Source organism: Eumetopias jubatus, unplaced genomic scaffold (assembly GCF_037043125.1).
Source record: "Eumetopias jubatus isolate StellerSeaLion01/CBP00866 unplaced genomic scaffold, mEumJub1_p1.0 scaffold_15, whole genome shotgun sequence".
Lineage (NCBI taxonomy): Eukaryota > Metazoa > Chordata > Mammalia > Carnivora > Otariidae > Eumetopias > Eumetopias jubatus.
Window position 1 is genome coordinate 7,968,853 of NW_028274821.1, and position 22,550 is coordinate 7,991,402.

At 38.0% G+C, this 22,550-nt stretch overlaps 1 protein-coding gene across 3 annotated transcripts in view; it reads left to right on the forward strand.

Annotated features, from left to right (window-relative positions):
* RFX3 (regulatory factor X3) overlaps positions 1–22,550 on the forward strand; it is a 281,486-nt gene that overhangs the window by 105,818 nt on the left and 153,118 nt on the right. For all 3 annotated transcript variants that reach the window (XM_088018771.1, XM_028117363.2, XM_028117364.2), the window contains exon 2: positions 20,384–20,508. In XM_088018771.1, coding sequence (XP_087874897.1) covers positions 20,392–20,508 — 117 coding nt within the window. In that variant the 5' untranslated portion in view covers positions 20,384–20,391. The remainder of the gene's footprint in view (positions 1–20,383; positions 20,509–22,550) is intronic.

Here is a 22,550-nt window from a genome sequence, read left to right on the forward strand (position 1 = left end):
GCTCCGGTTAAAGTGACTTTAGTAAATGGCAGAAACAGGCCAGACATAGCATCACATAAGGAATACTAGTGTGGACGTCAGCTAGAGTTAGATTCGAATTCTAGCACTATTGCTTGCTCGATATGTGACCCTGGACAAGTTATTTAATGATTCTAATTAAAAAAAAATTTTTTTTAAGACTTTATTTACTTGAGAGACAGAATGAGTGACAAGAGAGACAGAATGAGCTGGCAGAGCTGCAGAGGGAGAGGGAGAAGCAGACTCCCCACTGAGCAGGGAGCCCAATGTGGGGCTTGATCCCAGAATGCTGGGATCCTGACCTGAGCACCTGACTGAGCCACCCAGGTGCCCCAGCGATTCTAATTTTTATGGCTAAAATGTGGGTAGTAATCATCAGTTGTTGTTCTCTGTGCTCACATAATACCTGTTTTCTCTTTTGATTGTCAGCATTAAATGGAGTAGTATTTATAAAGCACCTAGTTAAATTGCTTGGCGCATTGTAGGACTTCAACAATATTTGCCATGGGAGGGTTGTGGAAGTTATGGCCTGACTCCCAAGTAAGTGCTTTTAGTTTACTTTCACAGTCAATTACCTGTTCAGATTTTATGCTGTCCTTTAGACCTAGAAACATCTGTATATATGGAGGGAATAAATAGTTAACATAGATGAGGTTACTTACTGTGAGTGAGTCTGGTAATTAAACCAAATAGGTTCAGAGTTTAGAGGAGATCTAGACAGCGAATAAAGCTCCATGAAGGCTAGAGGCTGGGACAGTCAGAGACATCACTCACTATCTTCTAGGCATTGACACAGAGAGAGAGGTTGAGGAGTCAGAGAGGTTGGAGGGCTATGAACATGAATGTCACAGATCTCATTGTGTTGCATTTGCAAAGAGACAGTTCGTATTATGGGGCCAGAATTTAGGTCAATGAGAAGTAGGGGCTGGGAGAATAGATTTGAAGGTCATCATAATATACAAGTGAACCCTGAAGCTGCAAACTATCATTCGGGGGACAGTGTGTGCTGAGTGCAACGCAGAAGGACAAGGATGTATCTTAGGGGAATAGGCTTTGTTAGGGGAAGATCAAAGAGGAGGCAGTCAGGGAATTTAATGATTTCCTCATCTTGCCATCTCTTCTAGCATCTAACGTTACTGGCATTTGGCAAGTGAATATTTATTGGATTTGGTTGGACATAGGTTGTGAGCATAATTTATGAGTTTTATTCTTAAATAGATTGGGAACAGTTATTGAACCCATTAAAATCCTATCTAACGTAATGTGCTCTTTTGGGAAGATGACACATATATCCTTGAGTCTTCCAAACTGGCGTGTGTATGAACACTGAAGAAGTCCCTGGTGTTTGTAAATTTCTCACTGATATTGCAGGACCATGATTTTACTCTTAAGAGTGTCATTTTATAACAGTTGCAGATTTCAAATTTGAAACCCAAATTTGTTTCCATTCACTTGGAAATATGGAAAACAAACAAAAACTTGTAAGCACAGGAGCTATGGCAAGAACATAGACTTTATAGTCAAATGAAATTTCATGTGGATCCTGGTGTTGTCTTTTGTGAGACTTTGGAAAATAGTTGGGTCTCCGTGGCTCTCAGTGTCCCATTTTTATGGAATAGAGAACAACACACATTTTACAAGGTTGTTGAGAATTAAAGTATTAAATTTAGTTGTAGGCATTCAATAAATGGTCACTTAAAAAATGGAATGTATTGGGTGCCTGGGTGGCTCAGTTGGTTAAGTGACTGCCTTCAGCCCAGGTCATGATCCTGGAGTCCCAGGATGGAGTCCCAAATCAGACTCCCGAGTCTGCTTCTCCCTCCGACCCTCCCCCCCTCATGATCTCTCTCTCTGTCTCTCATTCTCTCTTTCTCAAATAAATAAATAAAATCTTTAAAAAATGGGATGTATCTAAAGTAGCTAAAGATGGAACAAAACGATCCTGATTTATTGGGAGAATCTCTTGGGTACGAAACACCAGCCTTACCTTTCTTCATTTTCTCTAGGTAGAGGATGTAATTTTTTTCTGTTTTCTAATTTATTACTTAGTCTTCATCCTCCCACACTGAGATACTATGCAAAAAAGCATAAAAGGTTTTTCACTTGCAGCCTTACTCACAGTTGCCAAGAGAACTGCTATACAGTACTGCAGAGCTTAGCTTATATTTGTTCCAACTATCTTGACTCTGAAGGTGTTAAAGCAGTGAACTGTTAGGTTAAATCCATATTCAGGAAGCATTTGTTCCTTGTCTTCAAAGCAAGAAGAAAGGGAAGCAGGGATGAGGCCTTCAAAGAAATTGTGTCCAGAATGTACAGTACTTTTAGATAATTTTCTCTATTGAGGTTTTTTTTTTTTCTCTCAAGTTAAACCTATACATGAAAAAGAGTATAATCTAAATATGTACGGAAGAGGAGCCACTTAAAAAAAAGAAAATCAAGAGTTCACTCCTGAGCAACTCAAATCATCAACTATAATAGGTTAATCCTGAAATATAAATTTAACTCCCATGTAAAAAATAATTTGATTATCTATTCTTGGGAAGGAACATTAATTATCACTTAAATTATGAATTGTTAATTATTGTTGAGTCTTATTCATAATTTTCAGCAGAATAATTTATTGGGTAAATCGAGTGCACTTAAAAAATTCTGCTTTGTGTGTATTATGTTTTTTTTGTTTTTTTTTTAAAGATTTTATTTATTTATTCATGAGAGACAGAGAGAGAGAGAGAGAGAGAGGCAGAGGGAGAAGCAGGCTCCCAAGGAGCCGGGAGCCTGATGCGGGACTCGATCCCAGGACCCTGGGATCATGACCTGAGCCGAAGGCAGACGCTTAACCAGCTGAGCCACCCAGGCGCCCTTGTGTGTATTATGTTATACTTTAATAAAGATTTTAATAACATTCTAAGAAGATAGAGATGTTTCATTTGGGGCAAGTTCTTTTTAGGAGAAAAAGTTATGACTGAAAAAAAAGTTTAGATGTTGCTATAAAGTGACAGATTTTGTAGAAATTTATGCATTTTGTGTATTTCCCAAGGAAAGGGTGTTTTGGATTTTGGGGGTTTTCCTGTTAAACTGAGATAAATTTTCACATAAGCCTGTGTTTTAAGAGCCAACCTTAAGAAGTGCCATTTTTAGATTCATCAATATAAAACCGATTAGAATTTTATTTCTTAAAAACTGTCCTATTCTCTCTCTGTATTGATTTTTATTCAACTCATATTACATAATAAACACGGATTTTCAGCAGTGGTGGTAGCCTTATTAATATTCGATTTGAAAGAAAAAGGAATTTTGTAGTAGAATTGCCAGCAGCAATAATTTAATAAGTGAGAAATTTGTAGGTTTTTTTTTCTAGAAGTTCAAAGATAGTCATAAATTTCCCTCTGTTTCTAAAAATAACTTTGTAATGGGGTTGGTGTGCCTAAAAAAACGGATGGCCTCCTGTGTTTTGGAACCAGGCGAAAGCTTCTGTTGCAACTGCATTGCATCTCCAGAAGCAGCCTCAGGGACTCACCGATTTCACTGACGTGCATGGGTTTGGAGCAACAGCTGTTGACCTTCAGAAAAGCCAGCGTCACCCTTTGCACCTTTATCTTATGGCTTTTTACTCAATATATTTACTTTAGGGAAATGATATTTTTGTGAAGAGCCCTCTCAAGAAGAAAAGACAGCAAAATGCATTAATAAATCTGTCCTTATTAAGTTGTTTGCTTCTTTTGCCTTTCTACTGCTAATTGCTACTTACGTACTTAAAAATAGAGTTACCTTGGAGTCACATTAAGAGCAAGATTCTGTAACTCATAATATCCCTGGTGCAGTGGTATGGTAAGTGCTTCATGAAGGAGATTCAAACAGATAGGTCATGACCCGATCAGAGACTCAAGGTCATTACCTTGAAGGGCATGTCCAACCTTAGAGTCCCTGAGCCTAAATTGCTCCGAACATAGCCACATAAAATAAAGTAATACAACATGATTAGTGTTTACCTTTAGTGGTCTTAGAGTGGTTCTACTATAGTCGGGAAAGGACAAGCCAGGAATATTCAGCACTGGTGATCTGATTTCACAATACACTTTGTTTTGATACACCAAATACTTTGGCCATATAGCTTATCTGTAAGTATTGAAGAATGGTATGCTTGTCCATTTTTGATGTCTGTAATGAAATGCTGTAGCTAAGGTCAAGCCTATGGTTCATGTCAAAATTAGTTGTTAAGATGCACAAAAGTCATCTCAAAGAAAAATGATTGGCGTAATTAAGCTACATTGCTAACTCAGCTTATATACTCAGAGCAGTTTGGAGGGGCTGTCGTGTGGCTATAATTTAACTGGGCCTCACTAGGTTCTTACTCTTAGGAAGGTGGAGCAGAGTGGGGAAAAGGGGGGGAGGCCAGGGAGAGAAGGCAGAAAGGGGCAGAGAGCGAGGGAAAAGAGAGGGCGAGGAAGAACGATTTATTAAAATGCTCCTGTTATCTTAATTGAAAGTAATATATCATTCAGTATTGAGTAAGGAATCCTGTAAGGAAAACTCAGAAGGAAAAGGAACAGAGTTTTCATATGTAAATAACCTTCCAGTTGCATTCAGAAAACACCCTCCTTGTAAATCTGGTTTGTGTGAAAAATGATGCCATGGAACCATGAGAAGTAATCATCTCATATTTGTATATGGTTTTGAATATAATATGTAAATGTTAGCTTACTATTTTGGTACAACAAGAAAATCATTTCTGTTACCTTCATAGGAGAAGTTACAGAGAAGATATAATTTTTGACTAGATTATATTGGGAGGCTGTTTGCTACTACCTTGCTTTAATATCCTTCAATATTGCAGAAGTACTACTTCCCTGTAAATTAGCTGTGGACAACTTGTGAGTTAATAAAAACCAACAGTGTGCATCAGATGAGTAAAAAAGTCAAGCAATATGGTTGTTTTCGGAGTTACAGTCTTACAAAACAATTTCAGAATCTTTTTAAAAGAAAGCGTGAACATAATACGGAAAGAGGTAATTGCAAAACATTTTAACATGGATAAATAGCACAAGTTGTGGAAAGCTTGTAAACCTGCCACCTAAAACTGATTACTCTTATGAGCATTTTATGCTGTTTGACAGTGAAAAGTGCACCTTATAAAAGCTGTTACCCAAACCATTACATTTAAAAGGTTTCTGTCTCACACCCCAAAATTACACGTATTTGCTGCAAGTGAAAATTCAGAATTTGTTCCCTGTTTATTTTAGTGGCAATTACTGTGGTGTTGAATTTTGCTTTTACCCCTTCTTCCTGGCAAACTAGAAATTAGTCTTTTTGGTTCATTTCAGCGTAAACACAGTGGGTTTGTGTATTGTACGTTATATACAGAGATGATGTAATGATAAAACTGTGAGCCTGAGACACTCAGACACTCCATCTAATAATAAAATACTGAACCTCTATCACCAAGATGCTCCTTGTAGCTGAGAAAGAAAAAAAAAAACAGTTTTACAAGATGATCCAGAATTTCTACAGAATAGAAAATCCAGTGAACCATTTTAGTTGATATCTACACACACACACACACACACACACACACACACACACACACACACACACACACAAAGTTTAACTTACTTGAAATCTTGTTCAACACCCAAAAACAGTGCCTTATTTATGTGAGAAAGAAACTTGGAAACGTCTAAGAGACCCTCTTACTCTAGGATTTCATTCTCCATGTTATGAGCATTTCTCTCATTGTATAATAAGCACTCTGAGATTCTGGCAGGCCTTGCTGCTATTTTTTTTTTTTTTTTCTTCTCTTATAAACCATAGTCTGTTAGAGCTATTGACTGGGCATTGGGAGTTCTGAGTTCTAATGCCAGCTCTGATACTAACAAATCCATTTGGTTTATTAGTCTCAGGTTTCCTGTGAAATGGGGCCTGAACTTGATGATCTCTGGATATTCTTTCAGTTTAAAACCTTTGATACTGGGAGATAGGCCAATTATCTGAGAATCTATCACACCTCACCTTCCCCGCAAAATGTACCGAGTGATCAGTGTACTGAATGAATAATTCTCCTACAGGCGGTTTGCTAAAACATAAACTGAATGGCAGTTTTGTTATATTTACCAAGTACTCTCATTTATCAATTTGCCTAGGAACCAATTTTCCAAATTATCAACTGCCTGAAATATGTTTGTGTGAACTACATGTAAAGTTTATCACAAATCACACTGCATAGAATAGTTGCAAAAGCTTTTGAAATTTTTGGTGGGAAGCATTAATTAGTTTTAATTTGGTTTTAATTTTTATATAGCAATTTCACTGCAGACTCTTGGCAACAGAAATATTTATCAGTCCAATTCAGCTCAGTGCCAAATTTATCAATGATATTTCATATACCGAAGGCCTTTCAGTTGCTTAAAACAGAAGCAACATATTTATCTAGTTAAACTGCTTAGCAAATTTGTGAATTAAGAGAAGTGCAGAATGCATTTAACGGATGACAAACATGTTGCAAAAAATAAACCTTCCCTGTTATCATTTGTAAACTCCATGGCATTCAAGACATGCACAACCCTTTGATTTAAAATAAACAAATTCTTATTCTCAAAAGTTACTGGCCCAGAAAATGGCAAAATTCCAGATTATAGTTCTAGGTAGGCTGTTGCGCTAGCTTGGAGCAAAATTTCAGACAAATTGAAACCTTGACTTCATCAGTGTGAGCATCAAAGAAATCTTCAAAAGGCCCATTAAAACTACAAATTATGTCAACAGTATACATAGTTAAAAGACTCAAGTTTTGAGTGAACTTGTCAATTTCCCAAATTGACCATTAGGCAAAACGATCCCTAGCAAGTTGATTTTTGGCAAAATAGACCCAGTGTTAGCATATTGCTACCACTGTCTAGGGGACAATGAAGCTATGAAATTGTCTTTAGAATTGGAGGATTTTTTTCCTCAGCCACACCCTCTAGCCGGAGTTGAAACCATTTGGAAGGTCTTCTGTCTCTGCCTGTATCTGCATGTGTGTTACTATGTATCCAGCCTAACTTTTGATTCTAATCACCTGTGTGCCTGTGTGTGTGAGTGTGTGAGTGTGTGAGACATGGCTGCCACAACATAGACTTCCAAGATATTGAAGATGTAGAATTAAAGGTCTGTGTGAGAATTGAGAAATTTTTACTTTGCTCTGCTCTTCTGATCACTGTAGCAACATATGTCCCATGTGAACGTTTGACTGAAGCAATGAAAGGGGTCAGATCATTCGGCGTGTATCAAGGAAAGGTGATCCTGTGCCCAAGCAGGAATAGAGATGATCATTCTCTTCCAGGTCTGTTGTAGGGCATTGCTTTGGTGATTGGTTTCCCTGAGCCCTGCCTTTGGCCAGCAACCTTCCTTAAAGTTCTGTCTGCTTCCCAGTTACTGCCTCTGATTGCAGTGCAAGGCCGTGAGGTAGGAGAGTTAAATATATTTTGTTGGAGTTACTGAAGGCAATTTGTAACTATATGTACAGGTCAGGGAGCAACAGTTCCTGGCACCTGCGCCAAAGACCCTTTGGTTTCCCCCAAAATCAATTTTTTGTTGAATTAACTAGTTGAGGCTATCCTTTCATCTGGCATCTGAGAAGCTGCATCTGGTCATTCCTATTCCTTTAGAAGTGGCATTGATGGTGGGCATCAGACAACTCAACTCCAAAATTTTAGAAAGAGAAGATATTATACTTTTTTTTTTAAATGCTTTCTAACCCGTGATTCAAATTCTAAAAAGCCTACGTGTATCGATACCTTGGCAGAGGTGGTATAGAACCTTACATGATCCAGCATTGCTGTGATGTACAGAATGGAATAGACAGCCATCTTGTCAGGTACTCCGTGTTGCTGGAAATGAAATTAAGATGATTTTAGAGCCTAACGTATCATGGAAAACTAGTAACTAGGTTGAAAATTGCAGCATGTCCAGTTCCTGTAATGTAGAAGTTTTAAAAGGTAGACAAGACTGCTACTTTCCACAGGATGACCTAATCGCTGGTCTGTAAAACCTTTAAGTTGTCACATTATAAGCCTATGGCTGGATTAAAAAAAAAAATCCAAATTTTTGCTCCTGGAACCTAATAGATGGTGTAATACATTCAAGCCCTCACTTTGCCCATTCATAGCTGTGTGACCTTGGGGCTCACAGAGTTATTTAAGCTTTGAACCTAGGTTTTCTCATCAATAAAAATGAGATAATAATAGCACCTACCTCATAGGATTTCTGGGCAGATGAAGTAATGCATGTAGAATCCTTACATAAATGTGTTAACTGATTTGTAACTGGAGGCTTCTTGGAACACCTTTTTCTGTGAAAAGTTTCAATGATTGTTAAGAGACTATAGAAGAATGTCAGTTGAATGTTGCCAATCTCAAATAAATTTCAAGTGGTTAATTAATGATGAAGTTAGAACAATTACTATTAGGCTAATTACTTATTCTTAGCATTTCAGCTATGAAAATTAAAGATCTCTGAGTGCTTCTGTCTCATAAAAACAAAGGAAGCATACCAGGCCACCTTTTCTAAGATGACATGATTAGAGCATTGGATCTGAATCCTCAATTCAGCAAATCAGGTGTACTTATTAAAACAAAGTAAATGATATGTCAGGAGGTTCAGAGCAATAGCTGAAGACTTAATTTGCTCATTTGAGTTTATTTAATCCTTATCTTGTTCATTTTTTAAGAAATTACACACAAAATCTGTTGAGGCTTACAAATCTCGGAAGAGGGGAGTTGTTACAAAATTCTGCCTTAATGAGAATTGAAAGCAAAGTCACATTGGACCATTAAGAGAAAACATTCTTATCGAATAACTTGATTAGAAATGGTTCTAATAGAAAATTATATTTATACAGAATTTGAAGTATGAAATGCCTCTGATACTAATACTCTTAATAGTAATGTGTCAGCAAGGTCTTAAACTCATTCCTGTCCCCCTTCTTTTAAAAAATTATCTATCTATCTATCTATCTATCTATCTATCTATCTATCTATCTATTTATTTATTTTTGAGAGAGAGCCAGGGGAGGAGGGACAGAGGGAGAGGGAGCCTGACGTAGGGCCGGGCCCACGATCCTGAGATCATGACCTGAGCCGAAATCAAGAGTCAGACATTTAACCGACTGAGCCATCCAGGCTCCCCAAACTCATTCCCCCCTTTTTTTTTAGGGTCTCACTTCCCTAATAAATAAAATAACAGATTTAAACCTCTATCTTAGATACTTTCAAGTTCTAAAATTCTTGGATTCCCATTATCTCCCATCACTCGGGCGAACGCTGTCAGGACCCTGATTAAAACTCACGTATGTTTCCATTCTTCACTGAACAAGCAAAGTGTAAAAAGTTGCACATGCAATTACCAAATACATACACATGCAAACATAATATTATTTCACTATTACTTAAAGACCAATAATCAGACAAACTGTGACCCTGAACCACTATTTTCCTGTCAGCCTAACGGAGTGCTAGGGATATAAATAGCTGCTGATTGATAAATAAGATTTTTAAACTCAAATATGCAGTAACTATGCTGTCTGAGAGCTGAAAGGTGCTAAAGAGAAATACAATCTGCATCTATTGTGTGACACTGTGGAATTAATTTATTAAGACTACTGTCCATGCAAGAGTCATCTCATTCCCTTTTTTATTCATCTGTTCACTCAACAAATTGCAGATCTGTGTGTATATTTGTAGGTGGAAAAGAGGCATGGGCTCGTGGCATTTATCGTCTGCTTGGAGAGACAGTTGCCCTGCAATGTGATACCTGCAATGCACTGAGTAAAAATAAGGTGCTCTGGGAGCACCCAGGAGGACACCAGTCCCACACTTGTTCAGAAGAAGGGAGCAGAGTAGTGGTGTTTTGGAAGGCTATCTGGGGGCAGTGGAATCCTGAGATGCAAAAGATGAAGTGAAGATGAGAGAAGGTGGTCAGGAAGCATTGCTCTGGTCAGAGGGAACTCCTTGTTCACAGACCCTGGGTTTGGGGAACTGAGAGTGGTTCCACATGCTTGGATCGTATGTGGTCTTAGGAAGATGGTAGGCAAGAGCTCTGTGCTAATGAGCCTTAGAAGCCCTGTTGGGGGTTTGCAGTTTATCCTGAGGGCCCTGGGGACCTATTGCCAGGAGTGGCCTGAACTCTGGAGAGATGAAGATATGTGAGGAGAGTTTTGAGAGAGACAGATGAGGAAGCAGCATCATTGGGCTAGTTAGGTTTGGGAGGTGAAGGGAAACACGGTGATCAAGAAAATGATTGGGATAGGACAGTTACTATTAGTGTATTTTCAGGGACAAAGACGAGTTCCCTTACCTTTTTTTTAGCCCCCTGGGAAGACCGTCTAAGTGTAAGAGGAGTAGGGAGGGTGGAAACGAACTCATTAGGTGAAATTTCACAACTTACATAAAACATTACAAAATGACAATTGCTTTTAAACATAAAGAGCTTATAGTTGATTTTAAGCATATTAGTAACTCCAGTTAGGGGTATTAACCATAGATTTATGAGGTAGCCTAAGGTAGTAGCCCACCAGTGAAGAAACTTGTTTTTGGAGCCAAGAAAATGCTTTGGACCGAGTTGGAAGGACAGGCGTACACAGGGTGCATCACCAATTCCCATAAAATAAATCCAAAGGGACATTGTCTTTAATTCAGTGTAATTGACTTATTTCAAGTAATACTGATTTTTAGAGAGAAATAATTTTTCTGTTAAGTTTCTGAGTGTACAGAGTTGGCTGGAATCCTCAATGTGTTTTACTTTTCATCCTTTGTCCGAGCCTTTATTCCAGGTGTATACACATGCATTTTATAATGAAAATGGATGTAAAAATTTAATTTGATTTAATAGCATGTTTTTAAGTGTTTCCAGAACTTATATGTGTGTAAATATATAGATTTTTTTTCCAAGTCCACCAACACCCCTGTTCATGACATTTGCCAAAAAAATGGCAGTAACGAGAATTCAGTTCTTTAAGATACTGTACATTTAAAGTGGTGTATATTATTTCCATTATTAGCAGTGTTATTACACAGTATTATTTTCCCCTTTTAGATGTGTTGATCTCTGTAAGCCTGTCATTAGGAGAGTTGGGAACTGCAAAAGGCTCTATTCTCCGCTTTTATAAAAAGAAAATGAGAGGAAAAAAAATAGAAAAGTGTCTTGTGTAGGCAAGAGAATCCAAGAAGAAAGTTGTTATTGGAGCCCTCTCTGTTGTGAAGAAAATTAAGTATTCCTGTTCTTGCCTTCATTCCCTGTAAAATCCTGTTCTGGGGCGACACTACCTGCTTGTTTTCTTTTGTGGCTTTTTATATAATCCTGCCTTGTAGGCTTTTTATATAATCCTTCTCTGTCTCACCCCCTCTAATGTAAGATCATTGGGAAGCCCTCGGTGGCAAGCCTCTTCTTGTTTATCAGTCCCATAACATAAGGCGGGATGGTTACTTTCACGCATGTGGATGAAGCCACACTAGTGAGTCTAGGGAAAGAAAGACAAAAGTTCTGTGTGTGAAGTTCAGGGTTTGTAGGAAGAAGGACCAGATACCGTTGAGGCTAGTTCCAAAAGGGAATACTTGTTTGTGTGGTGGGATTAAACATCTAGATTCCCCACTTATATCCTCTTTTCAGTTTGAGGTCTTTGGAAGAAGCACTATAGCTCTTCTCAGTTTGTATGGAAGGGAGCAGAATTAAAAGTCATGTCTCAATTCTGGAATGGACAATAGGCACTGGGTAGTGTCATAAGGAAGGGATCATATTGGATATTAACATTCAAGAGTGTGTGTTACTAGATTTCCTTCTTTCAGGAGAGAATGACCAGTGTCTTGGAATTAGCAATGAATGGGTCTGTAGATATAATCTCCAGATACATTTTTTAAATAGGCTAATTTCAACAGCAACACTGTAGAAGTTGGGTTTTTTTGAGTCACTTTAGTAGGAAGGGAGACAGAGCTCTTGCCCTGCTACCGAACAGATCAGAATCTACCTTTGCAGCTGTCTTTGAGCTTATAAGGTCTGTTTTAGGTTATAGAATCTAACACTGACTTTTTGGGGGGTGGCTTCAGGCTAAATGGGTCTCTGGAGCCTGTGTTGCTTTTGACCAGCAAGTCCAAGGTTAGCTTGAGACCACTCAGAGTTTACGGTCATTGGTTTGGAAAAGCCCGTATTTCAAGAGTTGGAAGTTCCATTGATGTTATTCTGTCACCTCAAGCGTTTTTCCAAAGCATGCATTTATGTATCTGTGAAGAAGAAGATTGCATTGTGGGCAGCATATTATTTGGCAACCTGCCTTTTCTACTTACATTATTATGAATATCTTTCCATGTTGGCTTTTATAGATCTGTATGGTATTCCACTAAAGGGATACAGAATAGAACAATTTGTAAGTTCCCCAATTATGGATATTTTGGTTGCTTATTATTCGCTACCCTATCATATACAATACTTGAATGAGTATCCTTGTGTTTATATATGATATTGTATATACATACACATTCATTTAACTGGGCCCTTGTTTGGCTGTTTTTTAGGACTTGTTCTTAAATGCAAATGAGTCTACATTATAACCTCTTTAATCTATAAAATATTTTGTGAATACAAGGTTAGGGTAGGTCTCTTAATCCATGGTATGCTTTTCCATATCATAAAAATTATAGGTTTGATAACTTCATAAAAGTGTATTGATTACATATTAGGCAAAGTACATATTTGCAATTTATGTGAAATTGTGCAATTTTTGCATATTTGTGTCTCTTCAAATTTAGAATTCTTTCTCAGTGCCCAAAGTCTTCATAGACTACTTTATCTCTTTTAGAGTTGATTTTGCTAAAATAGCCTCAGTACTGCTGCTGTCTATGTGGCCACCTAGGGCCCAATGACAGCTTGCCATTATTGGAGTAAGACAGACCTGGACTTGAATCCTGACTTCATCCCTTAATAGCTCTGTGACCCTGGGCAAGTTAATCTCTAACCATTACTTTCCTCTGCTATAAAATGGCAATGTCTACTTGATGGGTGAAATTAAGGTTAAATGTGTGCAGAGTGTCTATCACATGGTAAGTGCTCAGCAGAGGTAGCTATTCTTATTAATATCGCTAATAATGAAGATGATAGATTTATAATAAAGGGCTTGTTGCTCGTCATCTTTCAATGCTGAGCATTAATACCATTAAATGCTCCATCCAGTAGGTTCTGATCACTCTCAGGATTGGATGGACCAATAGGGAGAAACATTTATAGCTTTGTCTGGTACATTTTGGTAAGAATCTTTCTGTAAATTACATCACTGTGTTCTCAGACTCTCCTTCCAGTAGGAAAGAGTGTAGGATACTATAGATGTTCTTGTTTCTTTGGTTTTCTTTTCCTTTTCTTTCAGCTGGTATCTGTGCAGCACCATTTTTAGCATAGGTCATGCAGGTAAGACCCGATTTGCCTACTCATGAACATGAGTGGGAGAAAATGCTGGGATGGCACCAGCAGTAGACTGGACAAGCCGTTGGTTCTCTTTTCCCCAAAATGACCTCTGGGCCTGATGACAGCTTCTCTTGATAACTAGAAACAAATAACAAATAATAAAGTAGTTTTTATATTATTTCAGTAGTTCAGCTTTACTAATATGTTAGTAGATGGGTTTTATTTTTTAAGTAATTGGTCCTTCAAGGTAAAAGCTGTTAAAGTAATTTAATTTGATTTTATTCTTCTCCAAAGAAAGAGTTTTTCATACTCTGAGTCAAGGGAAGAATTAGTTAAGCGAAAACCTTTGTTTGAAAAGTGAAAAAAGTTACCCAGGCAACCTGTATGTGTTACCAGTGTGCTGATTAATCATCACCAACATTAATCACTGTCATCAGTTATCACGGGAAGATGCCTGCCTAACAGTCTACACTATTATCATTCCATCATTGTCTACAGATCAATTTAGTACAAAAGATTAATTGGACATAGTCATGAGGATTACAGTATTAAACCTAAATAAACAGGCAGAGCTTTTATAATACAGAAAATCATGAATTTTCCTTTTATATCCCTTCAGTTACTTGATTTATTTATTTGATAAAATCCTGTGTTATACAATGAATAAACTTTCACAGAGGTGTATTTTAAATAAAAAAGGTTGACTACAGGCTGTAGCTTAACCGGTTTCTTTCATTTGTACTAGACGAAGCGGGAAAAAAGCCAAGTCATAGTGTTTTATGTTTGTAGTCAAATTAATCAGTTCAATATATTTTTGTCAGAGTTTCAAAACTACATTTATCACATGATAATTTACCTACTTGTATAAACTTTCTAATATGGCCCATTGTTTTATGTTATATTGTCTTCTTTGAAAGTTGCTTAATATCCTTAGGATTTTTTTTTTGAAGAATTGAAATCATCTTAATATTTTTCATCATCTACTCCAGAATAGTCCAGAAATGTGTATTTTTCATACTATTTTTATGTTCGGGGAAGTAAATAATGGCAACCTCCCCCACCCCCCAAAAGCACAGCTCATTTTAGTTGTCTAATTTTAATAGAGATTTTAATTGCTCTGGGCATTATGTTTACTAATGTTTATTTTCTAACATTTATTAAGGAAGCTGATGCTTAATCAGAACATTAATAATAAAAATTTTATGCAGCAAAACATCAATTATGATTTGGGATTTTTCTGTGTAAAATCACACGGATGTTAAACTTCTTGTTCTGTATTTTAAAAGCAGTAATTCAAATTCTGACAATTTATTTTTCTGTAAATAGCATTCCTATACTCTTGTGTTGAACCAGGTTTCTAAGTAAATAATTTATATTTGAATGTCACATTTTAGATGTGACTTATCTTTATTATACCCATTAAGTGACTATCATAACTTTGGTTAATTTGGTTCAAGTAGGAATTGGAAGTAGCATCTTTTGTTTTTCTATACTAAGGAAGAAGGAAGGCAATTCTCTGTTGCGCTTGAAAATTAAATTCCAAGTCTTTATTTTCTATACTGAATTAGAACCTGTTACATTCCTCAGTATAAAAAGAAAAACACTACAGTCAGTGTACTGAAGCCAAACTTTGTGGACTTTGCTTTTTTAGAGAGCAAATTATTTCAGGTTGAAGAACTCCAATAAAATTTAGATGGATACTACCTATTTTTAAGCTATCCCAGTTATATAGTTCTGTTTAAAAAGTAATTGATTAGGTCAGACTATTAAACCATTTAATTTGGCATGTACATTGTGTGTGATAAAAGGAATCCAACTGTGAATTTGAGTGTATTAAATAATCTTCAGGAAGTTCCATAAAGAACATCTGAATGCCTTGAAACTTGCAATAACGCATGTTTGTTCCAAACACATTTGCTTTGCCTAGGTTTTGCCCATCAGGTTGAAGAAATGCTAATCTTGTTGCATTCAGCAGCTGGGTTTTTGCAATATTCTTTTCCTTCTCCTAGGGGTTAATTAGCCTTCTTTCAAAATGTGGCCTATTTAGCTGTAGATTCGCATGATTCAGCCAGAGTTGGCTGTACAAAGCAGAACCGTTAACAGGCGGGTGTGTCCAACTGCTTAATTAGCCAGAATAAAAAGGTCCTTTGTCAAACAAGCATCTGTTGCTCTTGACACACCTGACAGCCACATTAGGCAAGGATGACTAGACTGAAATTGTGCATGTCTCTCCTGCAAGAATATACAACTCATTTACATATGGGCTGCATCATGGACCAACTGCAGGGGTTTATTTAGCTTATCAAAATGGATTAATGTGACTGCATTTGTGGCTGATAAACAAATATCACTTGAAAGGGGGCTGTGAAGGAACTGAACTAACCAAATTACTCCCAAACATAAACAAAGCACAGAAACCACTGCTGGTTGAATGGGAACACCTCAAATGTACACACAAACCTTATGTTGGGTCTAAAACAAAACCTACAAGTAAAGCCTGCTAAGACACTACCCTCAGTGATGATTCTTGCTTTGCTGAAATGTTGGAAAGCTACCAGAACACTCTGAATGCGTCAGTGGGTTTAAATGATCTGTTTAGCAAAATTTGGCAGGAGGGTTCTACTCCTCAGACATGCTTTAACATTCTAATTGATCTGCTGTTAAGTCAGGTCTTCAGAATTAATCAGTTAAAATGCCTCTGGAAAAATACTTAGGAGTTAGGTTCTCTTATGGCCTCAGCAGAAAGAGAGAGAACACTTCCTAATTTCCATGTCAGAGAGAGAAGTGATGCCTGTCCATTGTTATTGGAAGATGTAGATCAAATACAATGGATTGAGAATCCCAAAGACTTGGCCATTCAGACCCACAGTCTGTAACTTTTCATCTGGAAGCCCTGTCATCATGATATTGCAAAGTAATACATATGTAGTGGTGACATCGTAGGTTTTGGGGTCAGATAAACCTGGGTTTGAACTCAGGCTCTTCCACTTACCTGCTGTGTGGCGTTCAGCAAGTTACATAATCCATTTGTGCCTCAGTTTCCTTGTTTGTTAAGTGGAAATGAGAGTGCTGCCATTAATGGGAGTCTTCTGAGGATTAAATGAGGTGTATTTTGAGCACTTAGCGTATTGCATGGCACCCAGGAAAGACTTGTCAGATGAGAGACCTAATTATGGTTGTGAGTTTTTGAGCCAGTCTCTGCCAGGGATGGGACTGAGACCCTCTCAAGCCATGAGGCCTTGGCAAGGGAAGTCTCTTCCTCATAACTGAGGAAGGACAGTGAAATCATAGGAGGATGGAGTTGGGTCCGTCAAGGAGAGATGGAGAGACTAAGTTCTTATCCTTTGACACGACCCTGTGATCCAGGAGCTGATGAGGTGGGATGAGGAGCAGTCACGGGCAGGAAACAGAAGATGTTCTGGGGCAATTACTGGTTATTCTGGATTGGGCTTTCTGTGCCAGTTTTGAGGTGGCATGGAGCCAGAGGCTGGATGGAAAGCTCTCCATGACTTTCTCACTTGAAGTTACAAAGCTGTAATTTTCCTTCCATCTCATTTTCCCCAGTCTCTCCTGCAAAGATTGCTCCTCTAAAATAGTTGGGACCGCTTTCCTTCCTTTTCATTCCAAAAAGGTCCCCAGTTTGCTTTTCTTTAATCTCTTCTCTTCTATCTATGCAATGTCTATTCTGAAATTCAGGACTCCCCACTTACTTGGTCTAGTTGTTTAGTGCGTGAGCTTTGTTGGTATATCCAAACCCTCCTTTCCAACCTCCAGCTGTTTGACCTTGGCTAAGTGTGACCTAACATCTCTGGGTGTCCGTTGACTCATCTGCAAAATGAGGAAAATCATACTTCCAATCATCTGGTTACACATTTCTCTTAGTAAAGTGTTGAAAACTTGGGTATTTCTCTTTTATATGAAAGAAGCAAATGAGTATAAATGTTATCAAGATTAAACCCAAAATGTAATTTTTCCATTTTCAATCTGGATGCATAAGACTAAATTTCTGATTACCCCAAAAAGTGTCATGAACTCCCATGCCTATAGAGGCCAGGCAAGTGAAGGAGTATTGCCATTTAAATAATTTGTCTATAAAACACATAATATAGGCTCACCTTTTCTAAATTTTCATATTTTTTGTAAGAATCTGGAAATTGGTTTTTAACATGGAGATTTCCAATTTTTAAATATTGGTAATTAAGAATTTTAATTTGTAGTAACTCTGAGCCAAAGCCTGTCTTTGGAGTCTAATACAGCCCATGAGAGGCCAGTTTTCAAATCTGTGCCTTTTATCTTCTGATAAGCTCTCTCAGATAGCTTATTGAGAATTCTTAGGAATTGCTTTAAAAGTATGTTTAATTTTTCTTAAAAGATTCATTTGTTTATTTATTCATTTTGGGGGGGAGGGGCAGAGAGAGAGTCTTAAGCAGACTCTGCGCTGAGCATGATGTGGAGCTCAATCTCATGACCCTGAGATCACGACCTGAGCAGAAACCAAGGGTCTGACACTTAACCGACTATGTCACCTAGGCCCTCCAAGTGTATTTAATTTTTAAAGAGATCTTTATATTCTTGAATATGTTAGGTCTAAAATAGTAGATGTCAAGGCATGGATCATATACCAAAAGGGGTGTGTAGACTGGTCTGCCGAACAATGTATGGGCACATGACAAAGCCTCGATAAAATTCCCAGCCAGCGCTGGAGAAATAGGAGGGAGTTTTAGGTGAGTGACTTCACTCTAAGAAACACCCACCCTCAAATGGCCATAATTGGCAACCCTGTCTTCGTTTATATACTAAGCAGATTTCAAGGCCTCCACCTATCTTGGAGTTGGGAAGAGAGGCTAAGAAAACCTCCCTGGAGATGGCATGCGACATCTGGTTCATTCTTCATTCTCTGCAGAAAGAGAGCTCACTAATCCCCTCACTTTCACTAATAGCTCCTCTGCGGTAGCACAGTAGGTATTGATGGTCTACAAGCATGTAATGAATCAAAGGGCATTGGTTTTGCTTTCATTTTGGGGAGGGTATATTTTTCCCTCTGGGATGGAATAAAGGAAGAGGCACAGATAGGGTTCCTAATGTGTATATCCCTTCCCCAAAGTTTGAGAACCAGGGGTCTTCCACTTAATCTTAACTAGACAAGAATTTTATGTAGTGAATTCTGTCATTCTCAGACATTTTCAGGCATGTCCATGGTCTTAAATATTAGCCCAAAGGGGTGTGTGTGCATGCATGCGTGTGTGTGTGTGTGTGTGTGTGTGTGTGTGTGTGTGTGTGTGTGTGTGTGTGTGTGCGCGCGCGCGCTTGAAGATTAATACTACAGTTTAAAAAAGGAACCATCATTTGGGAGATTTCACATAAAAATCTGAACTTTCAGCTTCGTTTGGAAAATTGGGAGACCTGGCACCTACAGCTTAGCCTTCCCACAAATTCTCAACTTCTTGGAGCTGAACGTTAGTAGCTGACCCAAATAAATGGGGTGGTAGCTACAGTCTCTATCACTTCCCCCTTTATTTTATAAGCTTCTAACCATCTTCAGTCTGTGTGCCCAGGGTCCCTCTTCTGTAAGTGGAGGATTATAACCCTACCAATCACACCGGGTTGTTACATGGATTAATTTACTCATACGTTAACATGTAGAGCATTTGGAAGAGTCCTTAGCTCTTAGGACCAGACCTATTCCGATGACTGTTCCTGTCACTTTGAGTGAGTCTCCACCTTTCTGGGTTTTAGTTTTCTCGTTTATAAAATAAGAAAAGTGGATGAGGTGTCTTCAGAGGTCCATTTCCAAAATCGAATGAGATGATAGAAAAGGTTTGGGGGGAAAATTGGAAGAGGGCACACTGTGACACTGTGACAAAAATGATGAGGGACTTAATTTCCTACTTGAAAGAACTGGATACTCTTCCAGAATTTTCTTGGGGAAAATTAATATTCACCATTACTGTTCACAGATTTAAACCATAATGCAGTATTTTTCTTAGGCTACCAATTAAATATTGTGCCCCCAAGCCCCCAGAAAAGAAAATTAGAATTCTGGGCCCTGTTCAATAACAAAGAAATTAGTACTTATTCCACTGACCATATAAGTAGCAGAAGGGAATGTTGAGACCGGGAGGTCTGAGAAACCAGACCTGTTAGAGCACATGCTACGGAATTTACCCTGTGTGAGCAGGTCACACACATACGAACTAAAAAATGTGCCAGGTTGAACTCTGAATGGGAGAAGGTAAAATTTCGTGGCTTTGCTTACAAATCTCATTTCTCTAAGAGTAGTCCTCCCCATCCTCAAAATACTAAACATTGTTGATCTTTGGCTATCTCTGTGTAAAATCAAGGTTGATTTTAGTATGAATCATACCAAAGGCAGAGCAAATCAGTGAGCCTGATCCTTTCGTTAAATTTTTGGATATACATTGCTTTTTATTTTTAGATCACAGCATAGTAAGTTTGAAAGTTGGAAAGGATGTTAGAAATAATTTATTCTGAATTATACACCTTTGGTGACATCTTAATGGCCAAAAAAGTGTCTAGAAAATAACATTTTATGACATATTTACATCTAGTTAGGGTTTGTGGACTGAAAATTGAGTACCTGGAAATAATTTTGGACTGTAGTTTATAATACAATTGAACCATTTTATAATGGATGAGACCTAAGGAAGGTAGATTTCAATGAAGTTCAGCTTTTATAGCCTCAAAGCGAGAGGTGCTAAATGGGGATTTTTCTTTTTTTGAATGCGACTTTGTCATTTTCTGCATTTATTTAAAAAGTGGCCAGAGTGACTCTTAACCATGCATGGAAGATCATGGCGGGGTGTTGGCGTAAGAAGTACACTTGAGAGTTGAAAGTTATTCTCTGTATAGGACTTTAAGAACAAATGTCATGCAGCTGGTCGCATGAGGCATGCGTTTACAACTTTATCTCTGTTTTGCTACATTTCAGAGACCATCATGCAGACATCAGAGACCGGGTCGGACACAGGTTCGACAGTGACTTTACAGACGTCTGTGGCCAGTCAAGCAGCAGTGCCTACCCAGGTGGTGCAGCAGGTACCTGTGCAACAACAGGTAAGGAGCTGCTGTCGCCCCCTCAGATGTGTTCTGGCCCGGTGGGCGCCGAGATAGATGGAGTTCAGCCCCTGCGTTAACTCAGCAAATGTTTCTCGAGCCCTTCCTGGATGTGGCAGATTCTGTCCAGGTTGGGCTGTAGGGATGCAAAGAAAAGTATCCAAACCATAATCCCTATTCTGGAAGAGCCTCTTCACTCCTGAAGAAAACATTTATTTCTGCCTTGACCATCTTCCTCCATAGGTTCTGTCCCTTCTCCTCTCCCCTCTCCTATTCTTTATCACAACTTCCTCTTTCTTTCCTATTGAAATATCAGCAATCAGAGTTTCATAAATTGTTTCACAAGAAGTAGTACATAATAAAGGAGAGGTTGCATATACCCTCCAGGCAAGGATTTTGCCTTTGTGATGATTTAGAAAATGCCTGAGTATTTTGGTGACTAGAAAAATACTGTTGAATGAAAATTAAATTATCTTAAAGGTCTGGAGATCTGACTCATTTCATTTAAAAAATTGAGAATGAATTCATCGTCACATGTTTACTACAGAGCTTATTCATACTCAGGACACTCAGCTTGTTTTGGAAAGATACTGACAAAATAATGCTCTTTGTGCCAATTAATAGTTCTACAGTGTGGATTGGGAACACCTTGGTCTATCATTTCTTCCGAAGAGTGGTGAGAAAATAAATGAGAAAGATCATATAGAGCATTATCTTAAGACTTGCAATTTGCCTGTAATTTCTTAGTATCAAGGAGAATCTTTAGCAAACGTTGCTCTTAACAGTTATAGGAAAGTAGCTAGGGAAGGGGATAGCTTTTGCTAAATGGTAGACAGAGGCACTTAAGGTTAATTTCTTTTCAGGAGATAGGAATGGGATGGGCAGGGAGAGTGCTGGGATCAAGAAGCTTTTTTGAAGTTTTCCTGTATGTTCCTTTTCGTAACATCATGTTTTATTTCCTGATTATCTTATCTTTTTATTTCTCCTCGAAGATAGTAATTTTTTTAAAGTTGTTGAAATTTTTTTCTTTACTGTGTATAGTCTGTTTCCTTCAAGCTACTTTGTTCTTGGTTTTGGGGTTTGGTTTGTTTTTTGTTTTTTGTCTCCTTTTATTTTTGAAGCATTTCTTTGATATCTCATAATCTTGGGTGTTTATCCATATTTAAAAGCATGAGGATAAACACCATGTGAATGCATGGGTGGGTCATTGACTTCAATGTAGGGTCATCTGACTGGGCTTTTTAACTGGGTTCCCTCTGGTGTTTAGTATCATTGTTTTTTCTCTTGGGCTGTCATAATTTTAAAGAAGACTTCTGCAGCTTCCTGTTTAGAGGGAGAATACTTGACTGCCTGAGAGCTGAGTAGGGGAAAAAGATTGGGTATTTCTTGCCTCATTCACTTAATCCTTTTTTTCGTATGGTATCACCCGTGGTTGGTCTTCGTCCGTGCAGAGATTAAACCAAAGAATAAATCCCCAAACTTTCACCGAAGTTCCAGAAGGCACCCATCTCACTGCAAGAAGTGGGTGGAGAGACTCTGATTCCTGCTTAAATAAAATCACTTTTTGTATTAAGTAATAACCTCTTATAAAAAACAAAAATTGCTGCCAGAAGTGGAAAATCAGTATCACAAGCATAAATAGAAAATCATACATATGCACACTCACCTTGTTCTTTGTCCTCATAAAAAGTAATCTCATGTACACATAGACCCCACGTTGGAAAACACTGTGCTGTGCCATATGGCTCATTCCCAGCAGGCATATTTTTCAGCTCCTCGAGTTAGCTCTTTCCTCTAGGACATTCACAGCAGGTGATACTTTACATCCCCTTACACCAAGCAAAGAAGGTGAGAACTCCCATTTTCTTTTTGTCAACAAAGTGTTTTATTTCACATCATGGGTTAGTGTGATATTTGCCCGGAGTTGCCTGTAGTCCTTCCAGACTTATTTGGAAGGAGTTTTTGCTCCTCTGTCTTTTTTTTCTTTTCTTTTTTCTTTTCCTTTTTTTCCCTTTTTTTTTAAACTAGAAAAGTGTCACATT